At 42.3% G+C, this 20,731-nt stretch overlaps 2 protein-coding genes across 2 annotated transcripts; one reads left to right on the forward strand and one right to left on the reverse strand.

The window, feature by feature from the left end:
• Positions 1 to 292: 292 nt before the first annotated feature.
• trmt5 (tRNA methyltransferase 5) lies at positions 293 to 3,521 on the reverse strand. Its single transcript, XM_084012657.1, has 5 exons — positions 3,465 to 3,521; positions 2,708 to 3,306; positions 2,022 to 2,146; positions 1,295 to 1,934; positions 293 to 426 (listed from the first exon to the last, which is right to left on the reverse strand). Exons 1-5 carry the CDS (start codon positions 3,470 to 3,472, stop codon positions 353 to 355), a joined length of 1,446 nt encoding a protein of 481 aa, XP_083868783.1. The 5' UTR covers positions 3,473 to 3,521; the 3' UTR covers positions 293 to 352.
• A 3,921-nt stretch (positions 3,522 to 7,442) lies between these two features.
• Positions 7,443 to 18,514, forward strand: slc38a6 (solute carrier family 38 member 6). The gene is made up of 16 exons (XM_084012662.1): positions 7,443 to 7,717; positions 9,369 to 9,499; positions 9,591 to 9,664; positions 10,381 to 10,433; positions 10,541 to 10,580; positions 12,566 to 12,644; positions 14,516 to 14,601; positions 14,688 to 14,746; positions 14,827 to 14,898; positions 15,218 to 15,274; positions 15,664 to 15,743; positions 15,860 to 15,960; positions 16,058 to 16,182; positions 17,105 to 17,249; positions 17,549 to 17,643; positions 17,831 to 18,514. The coding sequence occupies exons 1-16, from the start codon at positions 7,628 to 7,630 to the stop codon at positions 17,912 to 17,914; spliced, it is 1,371 nt and encodes a 456-aa protein (XP_083868788.1). The 5' UTR covers positions 7,443 to 7,627; the 3' UTR covers positions 17,915 to 18,514.
• The last annotated feature ends 2,217 nt before the right edge of the window (positions 18,515 to 20,731 follow it).

Genomic DNA, 20,731 nt, shown 5'->3' on the forward strand with positions numbered 1-20,731 from the left:
GGTAAAAGCTACTGTGGTAGATTGTGCTCTGACTGATTTTTGGTCACGGTGTAAATGACTTTTTATATTTTGTGTTAATTTTATATTTAAATAAATCACAATGAACACTGAAAAGCTTTCCAATATTTTATGTTTGTATTTAAAGGTGGAGCAACTTAAGACATATGGTCAAACTGAATAATAAGCTTATACATTCTAGTATGAACAAAGGGATGTCAAGTAGTGAAGTAAAGATGGGTCATGATGATGCAATGCAACATCATCTTTTATAAAACAATCATGTACCATCAGTTTGTACAACAAAAAAAAAACCCAACAACTTCAAATTCTTGACTGCTTCCTTATATTAGGTTCAATGTGATGATTCCGTCGAATCTGTAGCTTCTTCACACTTCTGTCTCTTTGGAGCTGGTTCGGCTGAAGACACTGTGGAAGAACAAGCAAATGAAGACTATTTACATCATTGATTAAAGGGATGGTTCAGGTGTTTTGAAGTGGGGCTGCATGGCCTCAGTTTGGAGAAACATACAGGATTGTCAGCACGGTAGAAAATTAAAGTACTGCTGTGGACGGGGGCAGCAGCAAAACACAGCCAACTAAAAGAAAAGTTTAGGTGTACACTATTTAAGAATATATTACAACAGATCTTGAACTTGAAGTGAAGTATCTATTCTGTTGTTACAAATGAAATATTAGGTGAGCATTTCTTTTAAGTGGCAAAAATATCCTGTGCTGCTGGACATTGCTTTGCTCCTCTGCTGACACTCCTGTCTGTTTCTCCAAACTGGGGATGTGCCGACCGCCATGTATCATAGCTAAAGCCTCGACTATGGATGTACCTTCAACCCCACTTTATAAAAACCCGAACTATCCCTTTAATCTGCTGATTATTGTTAATTGGAATCAGAAACCAATTTATTGTCAAGTAGGTATTCACATAAAGGAATTTTAGCATAATTCGTAAAATGTCCAAACGTTTTTCACTTTACTTTCTGATAAAGTGAAGAAGCTTAAAACTTTTTGAGGAAGTAAGCTATACTGCATAAAAATGAAGCACATTTTGGGGAAAACTGACTAACTATGGAGCAACCCAATTACCTGTAGGACAACTGACTTGTATGTTTTAATAAAGTTTGGCCTCTTATATTTAAAACTGGGGTTGTGACGGTTCCTCTGTTGCCAAACCGCTCCAACTGGCTTCTAGAATTCATGTTCATATTTGAATATTTGTCTTTTTCTCAGAAGTCATTATAATTTCATTTAAGTCCACATTGTTTTAAACATTAAGTCTCACCTGTCTGTTCGTGATCGCCACTGAAGAGGACCTCTTTAGGGAGTGTGAAACTCACACACATCATATCTTTGTTGGGCGCTACATTTCGCACAAAATGCACTGAGCATTCGTCCTTCAGGGGGAATCCAAGGCTGTGGGAAGCCCTCTCCAACACATCTGTCTCAGGGTTTTCATCTTTAGAGAAGCCGTAGCAGTGGACTGTGGGTAGGTTCACGTTGCAGGGAGGCTCCTGGTGCAACAGGCCTCTGAATGCATCCAGGAAGTCCAGAGCCAAGGCAGGCAGGTTCATCAATAGATGAACGCCGTCTTTTCTCTTCAGCAGCGCAGGCAGCTCCTGCTTCACAGGCCCCTGGATGAACGCTCGGCCGTCCAGGTTAAATGTTCGGACTTTCTTCTCCACCTTGTTGAGTTTGCAGTTGTGCTGCAGCCATCGGTGGGACTCCGGGTTGAGATCGTTGGCCAAGACGTTGGCGCCTGAGCGGGCAGCCGGGATGGCGAACGGTCCAACGCCAGCGAACACATCGAAGACGGTGTCGCCGCGTTTCACGAGCTGCACCACGCGCTGGTGCTCCGTGCTCAGCCGAGGATTCCAGTATACACGGGAAAAATCAAACTCGTACGTCACCCCGTTTTCTTTCACCTGCAGCACAGAAAGATTAGTCAGTCAGTGATGTGTGCTATGCAAGTTAAAATGTGTCTTTAACATGAAATTCGAGATTCAACCTACTTTGGCGACCATGTTCTCCTCTCCAGCCAGCGTCTCCATCTTGAAGTTGCGGTAAGTGGAGTCGATCATCGTTGTCTTATTGACCACACAGGTAACACCGGGGTTTTTGTCCATGATGACTTGACCTACAAGGGAAGCAGCCGCTAAGTTAGCAATGAATATGACTTTCTAGCTTCTATCTATTGGTCCTCTAAGTTAGCTATAAGAAAATTACACATCGATAAGAACTGAAGAAGGAAAATAAAAACAAATATACTTTACAAGTGTAAGATGTTTCTTGAGAAAGTTGATAAAGTCTTGAAGACTGATACACTGATACGATGATATGTATTTTCTTAAGTAACAAATTTGAGAGAACCTGGTAACAAACAACTGAATCAAACTGATATATGGATGGATCAAAAAGTCAAGGAAACCCCTCAATAACTGAGTAGAGAATCATAAAAACTACAGACACTTCCATTCAGTGTGAGAAGGGTATGAATTACACTCCATGACCTTCATGGAGATTTTGGAGACATGTTGGACAGCGCTCTCAAAACACAAAATGATCAATATTTTTTGGAAGAATTATGTTCACCCTCCCAGTAAACTTTCAGTGTACAATCTACGACAATATTTCATTTGTCCCCCATCTGTATGCTAATTTGTAGTGAAATCCCCGTCTTGTGACGTTTGCGTCTCACCTATGAGGTTCTTGTATGGGAGCTGGTGGTCCCTCAGATTCATGTGTGCGATGTGTCCCACTCGGCTGAAACCAGAGGCCACGTCCTGACCCAGAGGGAGCACCGCCTCCAGCACTTCTTCGCTCTTCAGGTTGTGGTAGGTGAGCCGCAGCTCGTAGTGCTGCAACTTCTCAGCGACACTGAACGACCTCAAAGCCTCGGCTTCAGCTTCACTGAAGAAGCTCGGAGAGGACTCCCTGTGGGGGTCCAACAGGACTAAACGAAAGTCACTACTCTCCTCTTTGTCTTGCACCACTCTGGGCACCCCTGGGCGCTGGATTGTCGCCTTTTTCAGACTCTTGACCACTTTGTTTAAGACCCCAGTGGGCACCCGTAGAGCTGGGATAGTAATAGTCTGTGTGAAGGCCTCTTTGTCCAGAGAGGTCATACCCCGGACCTCTGGAGGGGGGCGGTACAGTTTAGACTCCATTGTAGGGTTCAGGGCAAAGCCAGGAAAAAGTGAGTCTGGCGGTGAGGCTGCAGACCAGAGGCTCCGGAGCACTGAGGCAGCTTGTAGTTTTCTTTCTGTTTGTATAGACGCAAAGACTCTGCAGAGGACACTACAATCACACAAACGTTTCGGTTATGAAGCAGAAAAGTAGAAAAAAACACATCAAACTGTGACCCGGATGTTACAATCAACAAAACTGTGCAACGTAATGTAAAATAAACCGTAAATATGTTATTATTTTCGGGGAAGTTCACATTCAGAACTCACCTCAACATCCTCCGGTCTCAGACATGCTCGAGTCGCGTCATCGTTGGTCGACAAGAGCCGGTCGCTGATTGGTCAAACGAGCGTAGAGTGGCTTTTTGATTGGACGGTCTCCTCCCTGACGTATGAAATGCGCCGGAAAAGAGGCGCCTGACGCGGGGTGGGTGTCGTCACACAGGGCGCATCCTACGTCTCCCATACCGTAGTGAAACGACAGCGTGCCGAAGGCGGATGATGATAAACGCATGCTTGTTATATTCGCCCTGCTTCGCTTCATGCCGGTTATAAAGTGACTTCAGTGACGGGCTGCTTCTGTGTGGAGGACGGTCCGCTGTCACACTGTGGCCAACACAACTCACATTTCACTCGTGTTAATATTTACTGATCTTTTTTTATTGTTTTGTATTATATATAATAATAAATGTGGTGAAAATATGACTTCATAACAGACTACCCCTCACAAAAGTTAATACGATACATATTGAGTTAATTGTTTGAGTTTTGGAGAAGGGATAGCACCATAATAGTGTATTCATCCTACTCCTCTTGGACATACAATATTTATTCATGTTATTTATGAGAATTTGTTTGACATTTTGCTATATTTACGGTTTAATGTATTTATTATTCATGTTTTGTTTTTACTTATTTGTTATATGTTGAAAATAAATACTCACTGTCCGCTCACATTGATCAACATGAATGCCAGTTAGTATGTGACTGAATGAAAATTATTGTTAAATATATGTAAGATAGGCAAACATTTACCTCGAATTATGGAAGTTGACTTTGTTAACAGTTTCACACTAGATGAAGCCAGATGAAGTTAGGTTGCAGATCTTCCACTGAACTATGAATCGGAGGAGAGCATAAAGTTGGCGATGTGAGAGAGGAGCACAAAGGGATCATTACACTCAATCCAGGTAATAAAATCAATAAACCACATGCTTGGTGATTCAAATTCGATTAACCTAGATTGCCATGCAAAGTATTTACAGGAAGTGAGTCATGAGGTACGCCACATAGTCCTCCACCATCTAGATGCTTCATGTGCCAAAAATGTGGCCACGTATACAGCAAATGGCAAAAAAAAAAGCAAGCAGAGATGTGGTAAAGGTGCATGAGTTTGGGAATGCAGAGAAGGAGCTAAACTAAGGTGTGGAGGAGAGCATATCTCAAGCTATGGTGGGTTGTTAAATCAGAAAGAAAGCAGCAGAGGTGCAAGGTCTCCTAGGGTTTTATATGCTGAAGCAGTGAAGAAAGTGTCCGGGCAGACAGATGCCCCTCAATCAGTGGGAACAGAGAGAAACAACAGACCCTGTAGGGGATGGGATATGTTAGCTGTAATAAAGATATCATAACTGTGGGTAAGACGGTATTGTTTATGGAAGAAGCACCTACGAGCAAGAAGACTAAAGATCATAGTAAAACCAGCTGAGAACCTTGGAAGCAAACGACTCACAGTGGAGGAAATGCTAAGTGAAGGAATAATTATCTGTGAGGCGGGGGTGGCTCTTCATGATGTCAGCTATTCTAAAGTGTAATGCAAGAAGCCTGATGGAAAATAATTCAAAAGGTTGTTTTTTTTCAAATTTCAAACTAGCCTCACCTAATATGCATACAAGGGAGTCACAATGGGATTTTGTTTTATATTGTCATGCTGCAATTAGGAATGATAGGAAAGCCGGGCAAGGTGGTGGGCGTCAACATTTTTGAAGAATGGGCTTAGTCATAATTGAACTAATTTAGGGAAACAACGAGAATCCATAGTAATTAAAGTGTGGACAGGAAAGGACAGCTTAGTGATAGTCAATTACTTTAATCCTTTTAACAGACTACGCTCTTAGGATCGACACAAGGGAAAGTTGTATGGTGGGGAGGTTTTAATGCACACAGTACTTTGTGGGGGAGTTATAAAACAGATGCTAATGGGTCTGTAATTGTGGAATTTATGGATGGAGGGTTTAGTGTGTATTAATGATGGAAAGGGCACAAGATATAACAGTACACAGAATACACAAAGAGCAATCGATCCGACACTCACCCATTATAATTGCACATGTTAGCACTTGGAATGGAGCACGATTGGAATAGAGATACATCAAGACGGGAGTGAGAACGTCATGAAGGAAGTTAGGTAACACTGACTGGGAAGCATTCCAACAGTTAAGCGAAGTAAGGCGTGTCGAGCTTTTAGGAAAACAAATGTGGAAGAATTGAATGCAAAGTTGGTTACGACCATTATACAGACAGCAGAAAAACAAAACAATTCCAAAGAGTGCGAACATAAAAAGAGTGTGCCATGGTGGGATGACAACACAGCAATTCGGGCGAGATTGTGGAAGAAGCAGGACATATTTATGAAGTATCTATTGGGCTCTTATGGCAGCGGTCCTAGATTATGGACGGACAGCTAATATGTCTGCGGCCAAAACCAACCACAGAAGCTTGATGTTGAACAAGCTCAGGCTCTAAGAATTTATAGTGGTGCATTTAAAACATCACCAGTATCTGCAGTGCAAGTTGAAATGGGGGAAATGCTTCTACAAATTCAGAGGTGTTGAGGTCATCAATTCAAATATCTGAGACACACCCCGCCCAAACCTGCCTTCCCTTTATTTCTCTGTAGATTGAATCTAATTAATTCATTTGCTAATCTAATTGTGAATCAACCAAATCAAACAAATACTTGGAAACTGTGAAACCCCCCTCATGGTCTGATTATGCTTGGTGAGGTCAGACCTTGATCATTGCTGTGTGATTAATGCTTTGTAGTGCTATGGATTGACGGTCCAAATCTAAGGCGATAGGACCAAGGTCCTGAGGCTGCCCTTCAATATATTCATATTTACAAATGGTCAAAATAACTGAAGACTGGGCATTCAGGCGCTGCATCCACCTTTCAGTATACGCAGCTGAATTGGTTGGAATAATTTTAGCATTGCAATGAAAGAAAATAATCTGAAAGTAGTCATGCAGTCAGGATGTATTGTATGACATTTTCCATGTGCTACTCAGACTGCATTATAGGGCTTTGGATATCTCCTTCCTTGGGGAGGAAGAAATTGAACAGGCAGACTTATTCGCTATCATTAAAACAACAGGTAATTAACAGGCATCAAAGCAGGTTAAAACTATCATAAACGACAGTATGCACAAAAAGAGATGGCCATTACCCATCTGAGAACAGGATATACAGAATTTAATCAAATGCTATAGAATATATTTTATTTTGACGTTTATTGAGCAGGGACAAATGCACTAAACATTATTTCATATAAAATAAGAAACAGATGTCATGACTACAGGATTCCAGCCAAGGCTAATTTGCAACCCCTGTCCCTGGTTAGGCCCTTACTATAAAAGCCCAGGTTCAGAAGTTAAAATAGTACAAAAGTTAAAATAGTACAGAAACGTTAAAATACAAAACATGTAAAAACAAGACAAAAAATACAGACACTCAAAACAGATAAAAGGCAGGAGATTAAATAATAGAGTGGTAGGTAAAAGTCAATGTTAGCAGGCTTGTTTCAGTTTCAGCCATTTGTTTTGCTTGTTTGTTAAAAACCCTGAGCTCTGTCAATGTGTTTCCACTGTTTTCTTTGTTTACCATTTGGCAAAGGTTGTTCACACACTGGAAAATAAGTTGAAGAAATGAGAGGCTTACAAATATGCACACACACACACACACACACACACACACACACACACACACACACACACACACACACACACACACACACACACACACACACACACACACACACACAAGAAATGTGGATGGAAAACATAATAATACGGGTAATGTGTTAGGATTAATCTATTGATGAATGTCTTAACAACAACAGGAATAAAGCAGAAATGTAAGGATTTTTTCCCCTGTTAATTGACTGCTGCTAAGCTCCAGTCCAGTAGATGGCGGTAACGCGCCTTTAAGTTGCTTTGCCAAGCGCCATTATGAACCAGAGAAGAAGAAGACGCCTGACGTGAGTTATAAACAACAATAGTCAGCAGCTGATAAGTTGATAAGAGGGCAGTTTAAAAGCGATTTAAGAGAAGATGCGCTCATAACTCTTTACGTCGTCGCCCGGACTCGAGTCTTCTTGAGTTTGACCGCGAGACAGAAAGAGTGTGTTTGCTGCCGTTTCGGTTCTCCAAAGTAGAAAATGAGCATCAACAGAAATGCAAACACACACTATAGTGAATACGTTGCCGGGGACGTCGAAGGAAACGAACGCACGCCGTTATTAACAAATGTAAGTATTACAACAGCATCTCGTCTTTCTGTGAAACATCAGTGTAACTGTGTGAACTTCAGGAAGAATAAGCAGCTTTTCTAAAACAGGCTAAACTATCAGTAAATCAAGTTCACCGACAAGTCAAAAGTGCTGTGTATGACAGAAATCACGTGCTTTCCCTGCATTCTTTAGTTTCCTCTTGCGTTCTGCCTCTGTCAGCACTTTAAGGGAAAGTCCACCCTAAAACTGAAATTGCACCAATGTATTTCAGTTATTATTTTCCACTGAGTATGCATCTCTATCCTATTTATACATTTAAATGGGAAGTCCATTGATTTAACAGATTGCACATCATGTATAGTATAACATATGTCTAATGTTTCATGGCTCTGGAAGGAGCTTCCCAAAGTCTATTTACTAAGTTCCTTAATTTCATTTAGATTTAACTTTAAGAAGCACAGCGTGAGTCATTTTCTGAACTTGTAGGATGTAAACTCCTCGGCTTATTTGTTGTCAATCTCTGAACAAACACACAGCAATACGGAGGAGGACACATCCATGGTGTCCTAAGTGGGAGGTAAATCCCAATCAAGACACGTATTGATGATGATTAGCGACTGTGATGTTTTTTTTTAAATTGGTCCATTAACACTATAGTAGTGATTTGATCGTGTGAGCTCAAAGACTTTTTGTTTGATATTCAAAAAGTTCCATTTTACTGTGAAATACATTTGCATTTTGTCTTTCTCTCTGATGTTGAACAAAGGAATACATTCTTCAGATTTACAAAGTAATAGTAGGCTATTTTATGTATACATTAGACTTTTGAGTGTGTTAACATTACACAGTCTGAAGACATGCAGAAGCAGAGAAATGTGGATCCACGTAGACCTTTTGTAAAGTTCATTCATAGTGAGTAACCTGACATAATGTAGGTGCATGAACAATGAATGATCATCAGTATTAATCATTTCCTGTTACCATGTGTCTAAATCCCCTTATTCGAGTAGCGAGAGTAGAAAGAAACACCCTTGCACTTAATTTGATGATGTTATGTTAATGAGTCACACCTCATATTTTAAAGCATCCCTCAAATGACTTTATTGTGTTATTTAGATTTAACCCCGTCACCAATCTGAAACCAAGCAGCACAAGATATAAATAAATAGTGAGAAATTAGAAAAGGAGCCAGGTGAGATGAGCAACCAGTACTTAAGTCACATTCTTCAAATCCACGTAATTGAATTTGCTGCGTTGGCACCCAGTCGTCGTTTACTTCCTGTCTTCTGGTACTGTAACCCAGGGTGAATCTGATTCACCGGCCCGCAGGTCAATCCGAGCTTGTTGTGACACTGACACCAGAGTTGCCACTCGTTCTCTCCAGGATATCCCCTATTAGAGAGGTCAAGCAGTTTGGGCAGCTCCCCTTATCCTCAGCTCAGGCAGCTGTCCCACAGCTAGCAGCTCAAATCCCACCCCATCCATTCCCATTTCCATTCCCTGATCCTACATGCCACTGCACTGTTGTTTCATGACATCCATCATCGGGGCTGGCCAGCTGTTCTCTTAAAGCTCTTAGAAAAATAATCAGATTTCTTCCATCTTCACACTCATTGTTTCATCTCTTTTATTATCTTTTATTCACATGTTATCTCTGATGTGTGTGCAGGGATCGGCGCCGAACCGAGCAAAAGGAGCCTCCTTCGCCTCCTCTGTGTTTAACATGATGAATGCCATCATGGGCAGCGGCATACTGGGTCTGGCTTACGCTATGGCTAGCACTGGAATACTGGGTTTTTGGTAAGAAAGCTCTCATTGCACCTTTTACCTCCATGTTCTTTACATATCTGACAGCTCATTAATTTCTAATCTATGTACTCGTCCTCTCTAGTATCCTGTTAACAGTGGTGTCCAGCCTGGCAGCGTACTCTATTCATCTTCTTCTGACACTATGTGACCAAACAGGTGAGAGACTAACAATGGATTCAAAGTCTAACTCTAACTCTTTTTTTTCTCACCCACATCCTGGATTGTCCCCCTTAATTCACACATGATTTTATCACTTTTCAGGGAAGCTAGCTGATATGTTGCTATCTCGTTATGTCTTTATTCACTTCCTAGTTGTAATTGAATCAGCTGATGTTTAAATAATGTTTAAAAGGCTCAAAGGAACCAGAATGAGACAGAAAGAGGTAACAGTGACTTATTGACGATCAATTATCACCAAGATACTATTGAATTTCCTAAGGGTGGGATATCTTATCTTATTTTAATCATCTTTGAAAAGGAACTCCACCTATTTAACACATTAAAGTATGCTGTCAGGTCTTGGGAAGTTCCGCTGCATATGTATGGAAAGCTTTTTGTCTCACGTTCAGTTAGGTCTGAAGACTACATGTTTGAAAACTATGAAGGTGTGAAGTTAGGAATAAGTGACGTTTGTATCCCTCCTCATCTCTGCTTGAGGCCAGCAGCTCAACACTGTATTAGCCCCTACTAGCATAACACACCCGAATCTATGACAGGACTGTCGGCAGTTGAGTAATTGTGGGTAATGTAGGCACCAGGGTCTGACAAGGGACTAAAAAGACCATAATTCTGGTTCTGCTAAACTGTACATGATGTAAGAGTGTAAAGCTGACTCGGTTGAGTGGGTGTGATTGTTTTTTATTCTCTCACAGGTATTAATTCATATGAAGACCTTGGAGGGAAAGCCTTACAAAAACCAGGAAAAGTAAGTTAATACGTTTTCCCTGTTAAAAAAAATGAATTCACTCACTTATGATTTCAATATGACGGAACACTTGTTCACACTAACGGCCTTTTCACAATTCTTTTTAGGTTTTGGTTGGAATTTCTATCATAATCCAAAATATTGGTGGTAAGTCAGCTCCATTTCACTGTACAGTTATATACATTTCTTTGACATGTTGAACATAAACCGATTTTTATAGAAGCAGTGTTGAAGAGGGTGCTTTATAGTCTGTTTTGGAGGCAAATAGTGCCCCCCACTGGTGATAACAAGCCTCAGTGCTTCGTTCTGGTCCCTCCTTCCTGTGAGGCTATTATTCAGATTCTCTGATAACCTTTGACCCTATAGCCGCTGTCCTCTTGGCCCCCTCCCCTGGGCCTGAAACCTGACTTCTCGTCTAATTGATCACTGATGGTAAACCCACCCAGTGTTGAGTAACCTAATGGGACCCATCCCTTTATTTCCCCACCCCCACACTTCTTCTTCTCTCTCTCCCTCTCTCCCTCTGCCATCCATTCACCCGTCCCTCGGCCACAAACTGCGCTCCTCAGACGGTGCGGAGCTAAGGTGATCGCTCCTCTGCAGTCATTAGTGGCACGGCTGAGTGGATTATTGCCGTGCCCTCTGGTATGTTTGTGGTTTTCCCAGCATGGGGCAGTATGTGTGAGAGTGTGAGAGCCAGCACTGCAGCATGCATCTGTCTACACCCCGGGCCCCTTTTATAAGAGTGCAATTAGCCCCACTCTGGGTAAACATTCATCTGTACTGCCAAAGGCTGATGGGCCAATTGACCTTAATTACTGACCAGCCCAGGGCTCTCACAGCCCGCCTGTCCCCTCACTCTTAATGAAATGAAAGTGGCTCTGTCTTATGTTGAACACACTCTGCCACTGTTCGCTGACCACACACAGAAGGTTTGCATACATTCTCCTTTCATTTTTTACATACATGCTTATTATTAGAATATGTTTTCCTACCACTTGGCCAATAACAATCCTTTTCCTTCACCCAAGGGTCTTTTTTCTAAAGAGATGTAAGTATTCTCCCACCCAGGAATTCCCATGAAAGTGTTGTTGTGCTTCCCTCAACCTACTGCGTGGAATTAAACCATTGCATCATGCCTGCTGTGTGATCCCCGTCAGTGTGTCTTTTATGGGCTTGTTTGGTTGAAACATTTCATTTAAATTTTTTTTGTGGTTCGTTTAAATAGATGGATATACTTTTTGGCTAAAACACTCGAGCAACTGCTGCTTCAGAATAACCTCATTGACAGATTTTAGTGCTTATAAATGGCATTAGTTATTCACGGAGCGAGTGTCCTTGAGTCTGTGTGGGCTCGAGGGTTATTGGAGGAATTTTCTTTTATAAACAAATACAGGATCTGAGGGATTATGGTCTAGGCTTATTTAACGGCGAGTGCAAGACCTGCCTCGGGGGGCAATGAGGTCCCGGCTAACTCTGGCTCTGCCTGGCTTCACAAAGTTAAATCCCTTAACATTATCTCCCTTTATGACTGACCACACACTGCAGCTGAATCCCCATTTCTGCCAGAAACTCTCACCCTTGTGCAATCCCCATCTTTCCCATTTTCCTCCTGGTGTTTTGAGGGGCTCGTGTGACCCTCAAGAAGTGACCCCCCATCCCCTCTCTGATTGGCTGTCTGTCGGAAGGATATTGGAGCCCCGTCGCAGGCCGATAATATCCGGTTTCCTAGTGAGGTGGAGAAAGTGGGAGAAATACCTGGATTAGCGTCAGAGATCATTATTGTTAGCATTCCTCCCCCCCCCCTCGCACTTCTCCATCCTGGCTGCTGCCCAGTCTCCAGCAGTTGGAAGATCTGTATAACGTCTGCTCCTCTGCACCGAGGGCTTTGCTGGTGATCCCCTTGAGCTGCTTGCCCCACCCATCTGCATTAACTCAGAGCCGCAGTTCCCCCTCCACCCTGCCTTCCATTTCCTCGTGCTGGAAAACACTCGCCACCCTCGCACAGCAATTTAGGCTTGCTCGTGGCAACATGCAATCTAGTTGTTTGGTGTGATTGTGTGCTTTTCTTTGTTAATTTTGCTTAAGAAAACAGTCATTTTCTGAACCTTTTTTCCTCTCTCTTCCCTCAGCCATGTCATCCTATCTGTTCATCCTGAAGTCCGAGCTTCCTGCAGTCATCGAGAGCCTCGTGAGCTCAGACAGCACAGGGTGGGTACATGCAGCCGCTGAAATTTGGTCCAAAATCTATGACAGCTGCTGGTAAAAAAACCAAGCAATTCTTTTAGATTAGCTACACTATGATAACGAATGAGTCATTCCTGTTCCCATGATGTTGTAGATTATACCTTTTGGCCTTCAGATAAGTCGAAACCGACACTCGTGCACCACAAATGAGAAATGTATGAATGATGCAGTAGAAGAAGATCCCTCATCAAACCACAGTACGCCACTGATGTCTGTGAGCGACTGGAGGGAAACACGTGCTGTGGGCTGTCTGGCTTGAAGCATGCCCAGAGGAAATGTGTTTATGACGGAGAGCCATACATCACCCATCATGAACAGCACCGTGTCTTTCATTGGCCTGTGCGGATGAGCCCGCAGCTCACGGAGAAGCCAAGAATGTAACTCCTATCACTTTATTATTGGCCACACTGGTTTAAAGCAAGAGTCGTAGCTGCTCTCGGCCCGATCCGTCAACATCTGAATCTTCCACACACAGCTGCTTTGTATTAGTGCTCTCCTTTCACCCCCAAATCTCTCGCACATGTTCCCCGGAATCAGACTGATACAAGGGGATATCAGTTTTGCCATTCTAATTACAGCTCACTGCCGAGGGAAACGAAACATATCTCTTAATGAGTGGCTTTGGGATGTTAACAGGCACATAGTTAATTCCATCAAAGCCTAAATGAGCGAGTTGTTTTATATTAAAAACGCATTTCATTTTTCTGCCTCGTTTATCCTAATATGGCGGAGCGAAAACATGCTCAATCTTTCGGTCTGCGTCTGTGTTAATGGGCTGTATGAGTTTCAGTTCAGTAAAAGGCCAAAGACATGGGCTGCTGTGGATTTGAGTTTGTGCTGCACCGGTCAAATTTACGCTGATCTTCAACACTATGTGGCGATTGGCTCACACTCAGAGCTATCCTGCGTCTTATCGCAGCGTTAAATGTTCCACGTTTCATTGGTCTTCGAGGTATCCTGCGCCTTTATAGTAAGCCTCGAGCCCCCTGAGTATGGATCCTAGCGGTGGTGGAGATTTTTATACATCCCCGTCTATGCATTACATTCTGTAGAAGCGGAGAAGGGGGGTTAGCTAAGCTGCAGTCGAGTGTTTCAGCTAAACTTAGGCTAGAGTTGAAGTGATTGGACAAGAGAGTCGGGGTCAGAGCAGAGGTCCTCCCTGACATCCAGTTACAGGGCAGAAACCGTGTAGACGCAAAGGCAAATCCATCAGCGCCTATGGTAACGCCACAGCTGTGAAGCTGCCAAACAGGGGTCAGTGGGTGTTGATGTGGTCAGAGCAGGTGCTGCCGACTGTGGGAGCCCCATAAAGAGTGGTGGAGCCAGTCGCTCATGACCCCACGCTGCAGTCTAACATACAGCAGCACCGGGCAGAGCCCTTCCCACCCGACCCCGACCCCAGCGGAGCCGGCATGCCTTCCACATGTGTCACCTCACACACCGCCCCCCTCCTCCCCTTCCTCCCCCTGTAGCTCCCCAATCCGGAATTAACCGCCAAGGCTATCCCTCAGCAAAGGAAAATATTATTCCCCCCTCTCCGAAAAAAACCCAGCGAGTGAAATGTGGTCTCATCTGACGGAGCGACACGACGTTTGCATGTGAATTACATAATTGTTATGGTTTGCAAGGACTAAAGCCCTTAATTCGTACCACATGATGAATCTGTCGTTCTGTATTTGAGCACGAAATGGAGACAAATTTCCAGAGTCGGCCCATTTTAAGGCTCTGGAGATTCATCTCTGTCATCCCTGACGCTGCAGGACCGGGAGGAGAGGAGGAGGATGGGAACTGTGGCCTGATTCAGTTTTAATAATTAATGCCCACTTGTTTTCCAGACATCCCTGGTATGAAGATGGCAGGTTGCTTCTCATCCTAGTCACAGTCTTAATTGTACTTCCTCTGTCAATGTTGACTAAAATTGGTAAGTATGTAGATCAAGGCATCTTCATTTGCTGCCGCGGCTCGTAGGAATATCTGTTTCTTACCGGATCTTTCTCTCACTTACAGGCTTCCTGGGCTACACCAGTAGCATCGCCTTTTTCTTCATACTGTACTTTACAGTTGTGGTGAGTTGAAATAAAACACCTCAAGACTTTTTTTCCCTTTTTTTTTAGCTTTTCTGTTGACATGTTTTCTTTCTCTCCAGGTTGTGGTAAAGAAATGGTCGATCCCCTGCCCACTGCCTCAGAATGTGACCACACTGTTTGGACACGTCCAGGTAACAAAAACCCCAATTTCCTTCTATTCTCGTCCACTTGCATAAGATACCACAAGTTTGCCATAGATAGTCTGAACCAGACGGCCGTGGCCACAGGAGTAGAGGGTAGAGGGTTGTGTATGGTCAACAGTGTCAGTCCTGAGGGGAAGGAAGGTCGGGTGACCTTGCATCAGTCTGGAAATGACCTCTGGCCTTTTCTTGGGAATTATACATCCCAGAGTAAAGCTTCAGACCTGGCATAATTAAGCTCCAAAGGCAGGCAATGGAGTCATCTCCTCTCAGAAACAACACGCTCCATCTTCTCTCCTTCTTTCTACAGATCTCCAACTTCTCCTCATCAGAATGCACACCCAAACTCTTGATCATCTCCAGTAAGGTACGTAACCAGCCTTTTCTCCTAAGTTTGGGTCGTATACGTAGGGAACTTGGGTGAACTATGCAGCTGCCAACCACATCTATGTTACACGTAAAAGCCATATGTACGTACATGCAGAATAACGCAAAGCAGATGTTTTTTTTATGTCCAGATGTTTGAAACACAACTTGAAAATGTTTTGTGAGAAGTTCCTAAAAAGTCCCACTTACACAGTAACGTACTGTATATTAGTGAATACATGCACACCTGAACTCTGCAAGCTCACTGCCCAGGTGCTAATTACTGCGACACAAATCATACCGTGCCCCTCCTGCTCACTCCCTCCTGTGTTACAGTGTAAGCTATTAATGTGTTAATGGCCGCTGTGCTCTGACTGATGTGTGTTGCAGACTGGCTTCGCCATCCCCACCATGGCCTTCTCCTTCCTGTGCCACACGGCTATCCTGCCAATCTACTGCGAACTGGACCGGTCAGAACTGCAGCCTCTCAGCTTTACTTCTACTTTTTTTATTGAAGCCATTGGATGTATTCTTTACGAGCTAAGTAAACAATTATACTCAGTGATTGTGTCCTTGTGTCTTTCAGACCATCTAAGGCCAGGATGCAGAACATCACGAATGTCAGTATCAGCCTCAGCTTCCTGCTTTACCTCATTTCTGCGCTGTTTGGCTACCTCACCTTCTATGGTAAGCCTGCGGTGATGCAACTACTTCCTGTAGCTGCTTTTCCAAGTCCTATATGTCCACATTGTAACCTCACGCTATCCTCGTCTCCTGCTCACAGCTCATGTGGACTCTGAGTTGTTGCTCAGCTACGATACTTACATACCTCGGGACATCATGGTGATGGTGGTTCGACTGGCCATCCTGATCTCTGTGTTGCTGACGGTACCCCTGATTCAATTTCCTGTGAGTACACCGACGCTGGGATATTCTTCCAGAGAATTTATTCTAAATCCATTTCCTCATTCCTTCATTTGGATTCTTTACTCAAATCTATGAAATTACTTTAAAAGGACATTCACAAATGTAAAATTAAGTTCGATTTGAGTCCTTGCTTTGTATGTTTATATAATGAGTTATTATTAAGTTTATCACTTAAAAACATCTATTGCTGATTTCATATTATGTTTTTTCAGAAACGCGTAACAAAACATTAAGAGATTTCCCTAACATTAGTTATTTGTAGTTATTTATGAGTCTTCACTAAAATAATATAATGTTGCAGTTTAAAAATAAACTTGTTTATTTTATTGTCACAACGGAACAGAGGAACATCAAAATATATTAAAGTTCTGATACATAAAATGTATAAAAATACAAACGTAAGATATAAAACTTAAAGTTCTTTGAACTAAAACACAATAACAACAACAACCAAACACAAAGTTACCAGTATTAAAAGACTTGGTAAGCTTCATAAATATAATTTCGAACAAGACTGGAGACAAATTCTGTTCAGTTCTATAAGGGTGTTTCAACCGTTTTTATTTTATTTTGAAAATATTCATTTATCGGCCATTATAAATGCCGATACCGATAGTTTGGAAAATGCCTAATATCGGCCGATAATATCGGCCCACCGATAAATCGGTCGGGCTCTAATTTTTATATATATATGTATATATGTATAATACTGAATTTCCTGTTAAATGTATGACACATGCAACGTTGCTCGATTTAACTACTTCCAACAACTTCTTCCTTCATTCCAAACACCAGTCCGGTTTCCTTCTCATCCTGTCATTGACATTTTGTCCGAATCATTAACACGCTGCATGTCTGCGACTATGTTTATTTAGGTTAAGCTTTGTTTACTTGTGTCCTCCAGGCCCGTAAGTCTGTGATCCTGCTGCTGTTTAGAGGACGTCCCTTCTCCTGGCTGGTCCACATCATCATAACTCTAGCCATTCTGGCTACTGTGTTGCTGCTGGCCATTTTTGTTCCTGACATCAGAAATGTGTTTGGAGTCGTGGGTATGTGATCCTATTTAAATATGTAATCTGTCTTTATGAATCTTATAATTATTAGGCCTTTTCATTTACCGACACAATCGTTTTGCTGGAAATATTCTGATCCGTTTTCAACTTCAGCAGACATTAAAAGCATCCAAGATGTCAATATTTTACAGTTATTGATCGCGGTGGCTAAAATCACAGTATCTGGTTATACATATTTAATGGTGCAGTCCTGCTCAAACAGTTGATGAAGCTGCCTGATGTCTGACAGTCGGTTGTTTATGCAATTCAAGTGACTTTCCCGTTTCTTTCTCCAGGTGCGACAACATCTACCTGCCTGTTATTTATCTTCCCGGGCATTTTCTACCTCAAGATCAACACCGGACCCCTAAGATCCTTTGACTCCATTGGGGTAACTAAACACTAATATAATCTATGACTATATCAATTTAATCGTTTTAATCGATAACGATTGAATACTGTTAAAGTTAAGCAACAAAAACAACCCCTTTTTCCTCACTGACTACTGACTGATTTCTATTGAACATTTCTTTTTAGGTTATGATAATGACTGTGTTGTTTATGCTCTGTGTCTCTAGGCTATACTCCTGGTGATCTTTGGTTTCGTGATGGGAATCATCAGCTTCTCTGTCATTGTCATTGCATGGGTGCACGACTCGTAACCCTGTCTGACGGCCCTTTCAGGGCAAAGCGTGCCAAAGAAACCGAATAGTGGATAAAGAATGGGAACAGACGGCATCGACTATTTATGGTTAAATAGTTCCGAACACTTAGTGTTTTTGTTTACTGTGTCAGAACGATACGAGAAAATATCAAGCAAGTCTACTTTTCTTCATTGTTACTTTCTGGGAGCCTTTTTATTGTGCGAGGGGATGATTATGCACCTTATGTAAACCAATGAGCTAGTATTTAAAAAATTCTATTGAACAAGTCTGAACCCACATTTTTGTGGTTTACTACTTTCTCAAAATGTGTTTGTGGAACATTTTCACAGTTTTACATTCAAAACAATCACTTGTTTTCATGCCCTGATTTATTTAAAAAAAAGCGTTGTTTTTCATTTTCTTTTAAACTTGTTTTATACCATTTAATGCACGTTTTGATTTTTCCAAACCTTCCTGCTGCTACTTGTATTCTTCACTTTTTTTTAATGAATGTGACAATAATTGAACAGTTAATTCCAATGTACTGTATGTGGTTATAATGTAATATAATTCTTCAAATTACTGGAATTTGATAAAGGGAAATTGTTTCTGTACTGACATGTCGGCTTGCTCCTTTAACCACTAACCTGTCTTTATTAGTGTTGTGGAAAGCTCATCAATCTGGCATGTCACATTTATGGCTGTGTGTTTGATTGGCAGGCGTAGTATTGAAGCCGAGACCTGCTCCTCAGCTTTGTGCTGCGGGTTCAGCCTGCAGCTAACCAAAGCCACATGCTCGGTACGTTTCTAATCATGATGCTGTTTAGATTGTCTTCATGCTGCCTCTGGAACCTTCAGCCATCTGACTGCTGCTTTTAATCTAAGGAATTAGGCAGACCGGCCCCGCCGTCCCTGCAGAAAGCAGTGGCTGCCCGCCCTTTACGCCTTAGAGAGCTTCCCCGGTCCAGGAAATATCCCATGCCTCCATCCTCCACTCTGGAACACTCACATAAAAGTGCAGCACAACTACTTTCAACACTGAATATTTGGTATTCAAGGTGGAACTTCTTAGACCCTTTAATTTAGTAAACAACAATGTCAAAAATACTGCATTACAAGTCCTGCAACCTCTAAAGGTTAAGAAAAATGTGCCCATGTGACTCCTATATGTGTTATATTGGGCATTATTTTGTAATACTGTTGCATCTGGTTCAATCTTCAACATTGTATTTTATAAACTCATCATATGGTCTTCATATAAAACCCGAAAAGTAGCTCCAGCTGTCAGATTAATGTAAACATTTTGATTTAACTCTCAGAAATGTGGTACAGTAGAAGCTTCTACTGTCTACAATTCTAAAGAGCTCCAGTGAGCATCATCCGTTCCCATTTCTGTGGAAACAAGTTCCTTCAGAAATGAAAACGACCTCTTGACTCCTCTACACAGGTATCTATGGGAACCACTGAGCTAAACCCATTTCCAAAACAAGATTACCACCTAGTGTCTGACTGCGTTCACAGCAGTCCAGTTCCTCCTCGTTTCACATTCCTCTTTTGGTTTATGAAAGTTTAACTAGGAAGAGATAACCAGATGCTCCAATTTTCTCCCAGTTTTATCACGTGTTGGAAACCTGCACGTTAACACAGACCAGAACTGGGGGTTTTTTTTTGTTGTTGTTGTTTTTTATGGAGGTCTGACTGGAGCGCGAGTCCTCGTCTCAGGGCGAGCGTGTTTTTGTTTAGTTAAACTCACTCGCACCCTGGGCCCACGTCCAGCAGTATGACAACACCATCTCCCAGGGTTGAAGGATGGAATGAGGCGGAGGAACGACGGTGGGCTGAAATGAATCCCCCTGTTGGCAGCCTCTGCTCTCGTATTGTTCTAAGAGGAGTCGACTGTGTTCTTTGAAAATTATTTTCTGTTGTTGCAAATCCAGGATTTCTGGGTAACAGCTGAGTCTGATCCCAATGTCACTCCTTTGACCTTCACCACAGTTTGATCTGAGTTACTGTGGAACTAACTCAACTGTATTTAGCTAAAAAGTAAAGGATAAACTGTTGAAATAGTGAATGAAAATAGCCTTTATATGGATTAACAGTGGAAGTAGGTGGGATACATGCAAAAAAAGTTGGAAACCACTGGATTTAAATCATCTGCACAAAGCACTCAGTTCGACTATGTGGTGAGGTGATTGCAAACCTCTACAAATGAGTAGGCTATTGGAAGAAAGCAGCGCCAAAGCAGAATTCCACTTCCTCTTCCTGTTTGTGTTTCAACAATAACATCTGATCGACATGCCTTCGTAGTGGCTGTCGGAAACCGTGGCAGCGCCGAGAACACGCACATCTGCTTTCTGTTTACCCGCATAATCTTGTTCAACAGGCATTCCTGGCTGAAAGGTGCTTCAAGGGTCTTTTCACATGAGCCTTCTAATGCTGTGGCTGCCATGATGAGTGGTTTTCCTTGTTAGTCATGGTGGCGGACTGCAACTCGGCGAACGCCATCAATATGCAAGTGTCATCGCTGAAGAAGTGCTGTCCATGTAATTTATTTTTCTTTCCTCCCATTCTCTCCCGTCTCCCCGTCTACCATCATGCTGATTTTCTGCTTTTAATCGATTTCCACGCTCTATCAGTAAACATGCTTTTTGGGGTCACAGTATGAGGATTCCTCGTTCTGAGGACTCTTTGAGGCGATGGCCATAGTAGGGTTCTTTCTATTGACACTCAAACTTCCTCGTGCTTTTAATGAAATTTTACTTGCAAAAGGCCCACAAACAGACTATTAGGACACTGTCGGCTAACAAGGTACGAAGCCACCAACAAACGCTCACC

Source organism: Eutrigla gurnardus, assembly GCF_963514095.1.
Source record: "Eutrigla gurnardus genome assembly, chromosome: 7".
Classification (NCBI taxonomy): domain Eukaryota; kingdom Metazoa; phylum Chordata; class Actinopteri; order Perciformes; family Triglidae; genus Eutrigla; species Eutrigla gurnardus.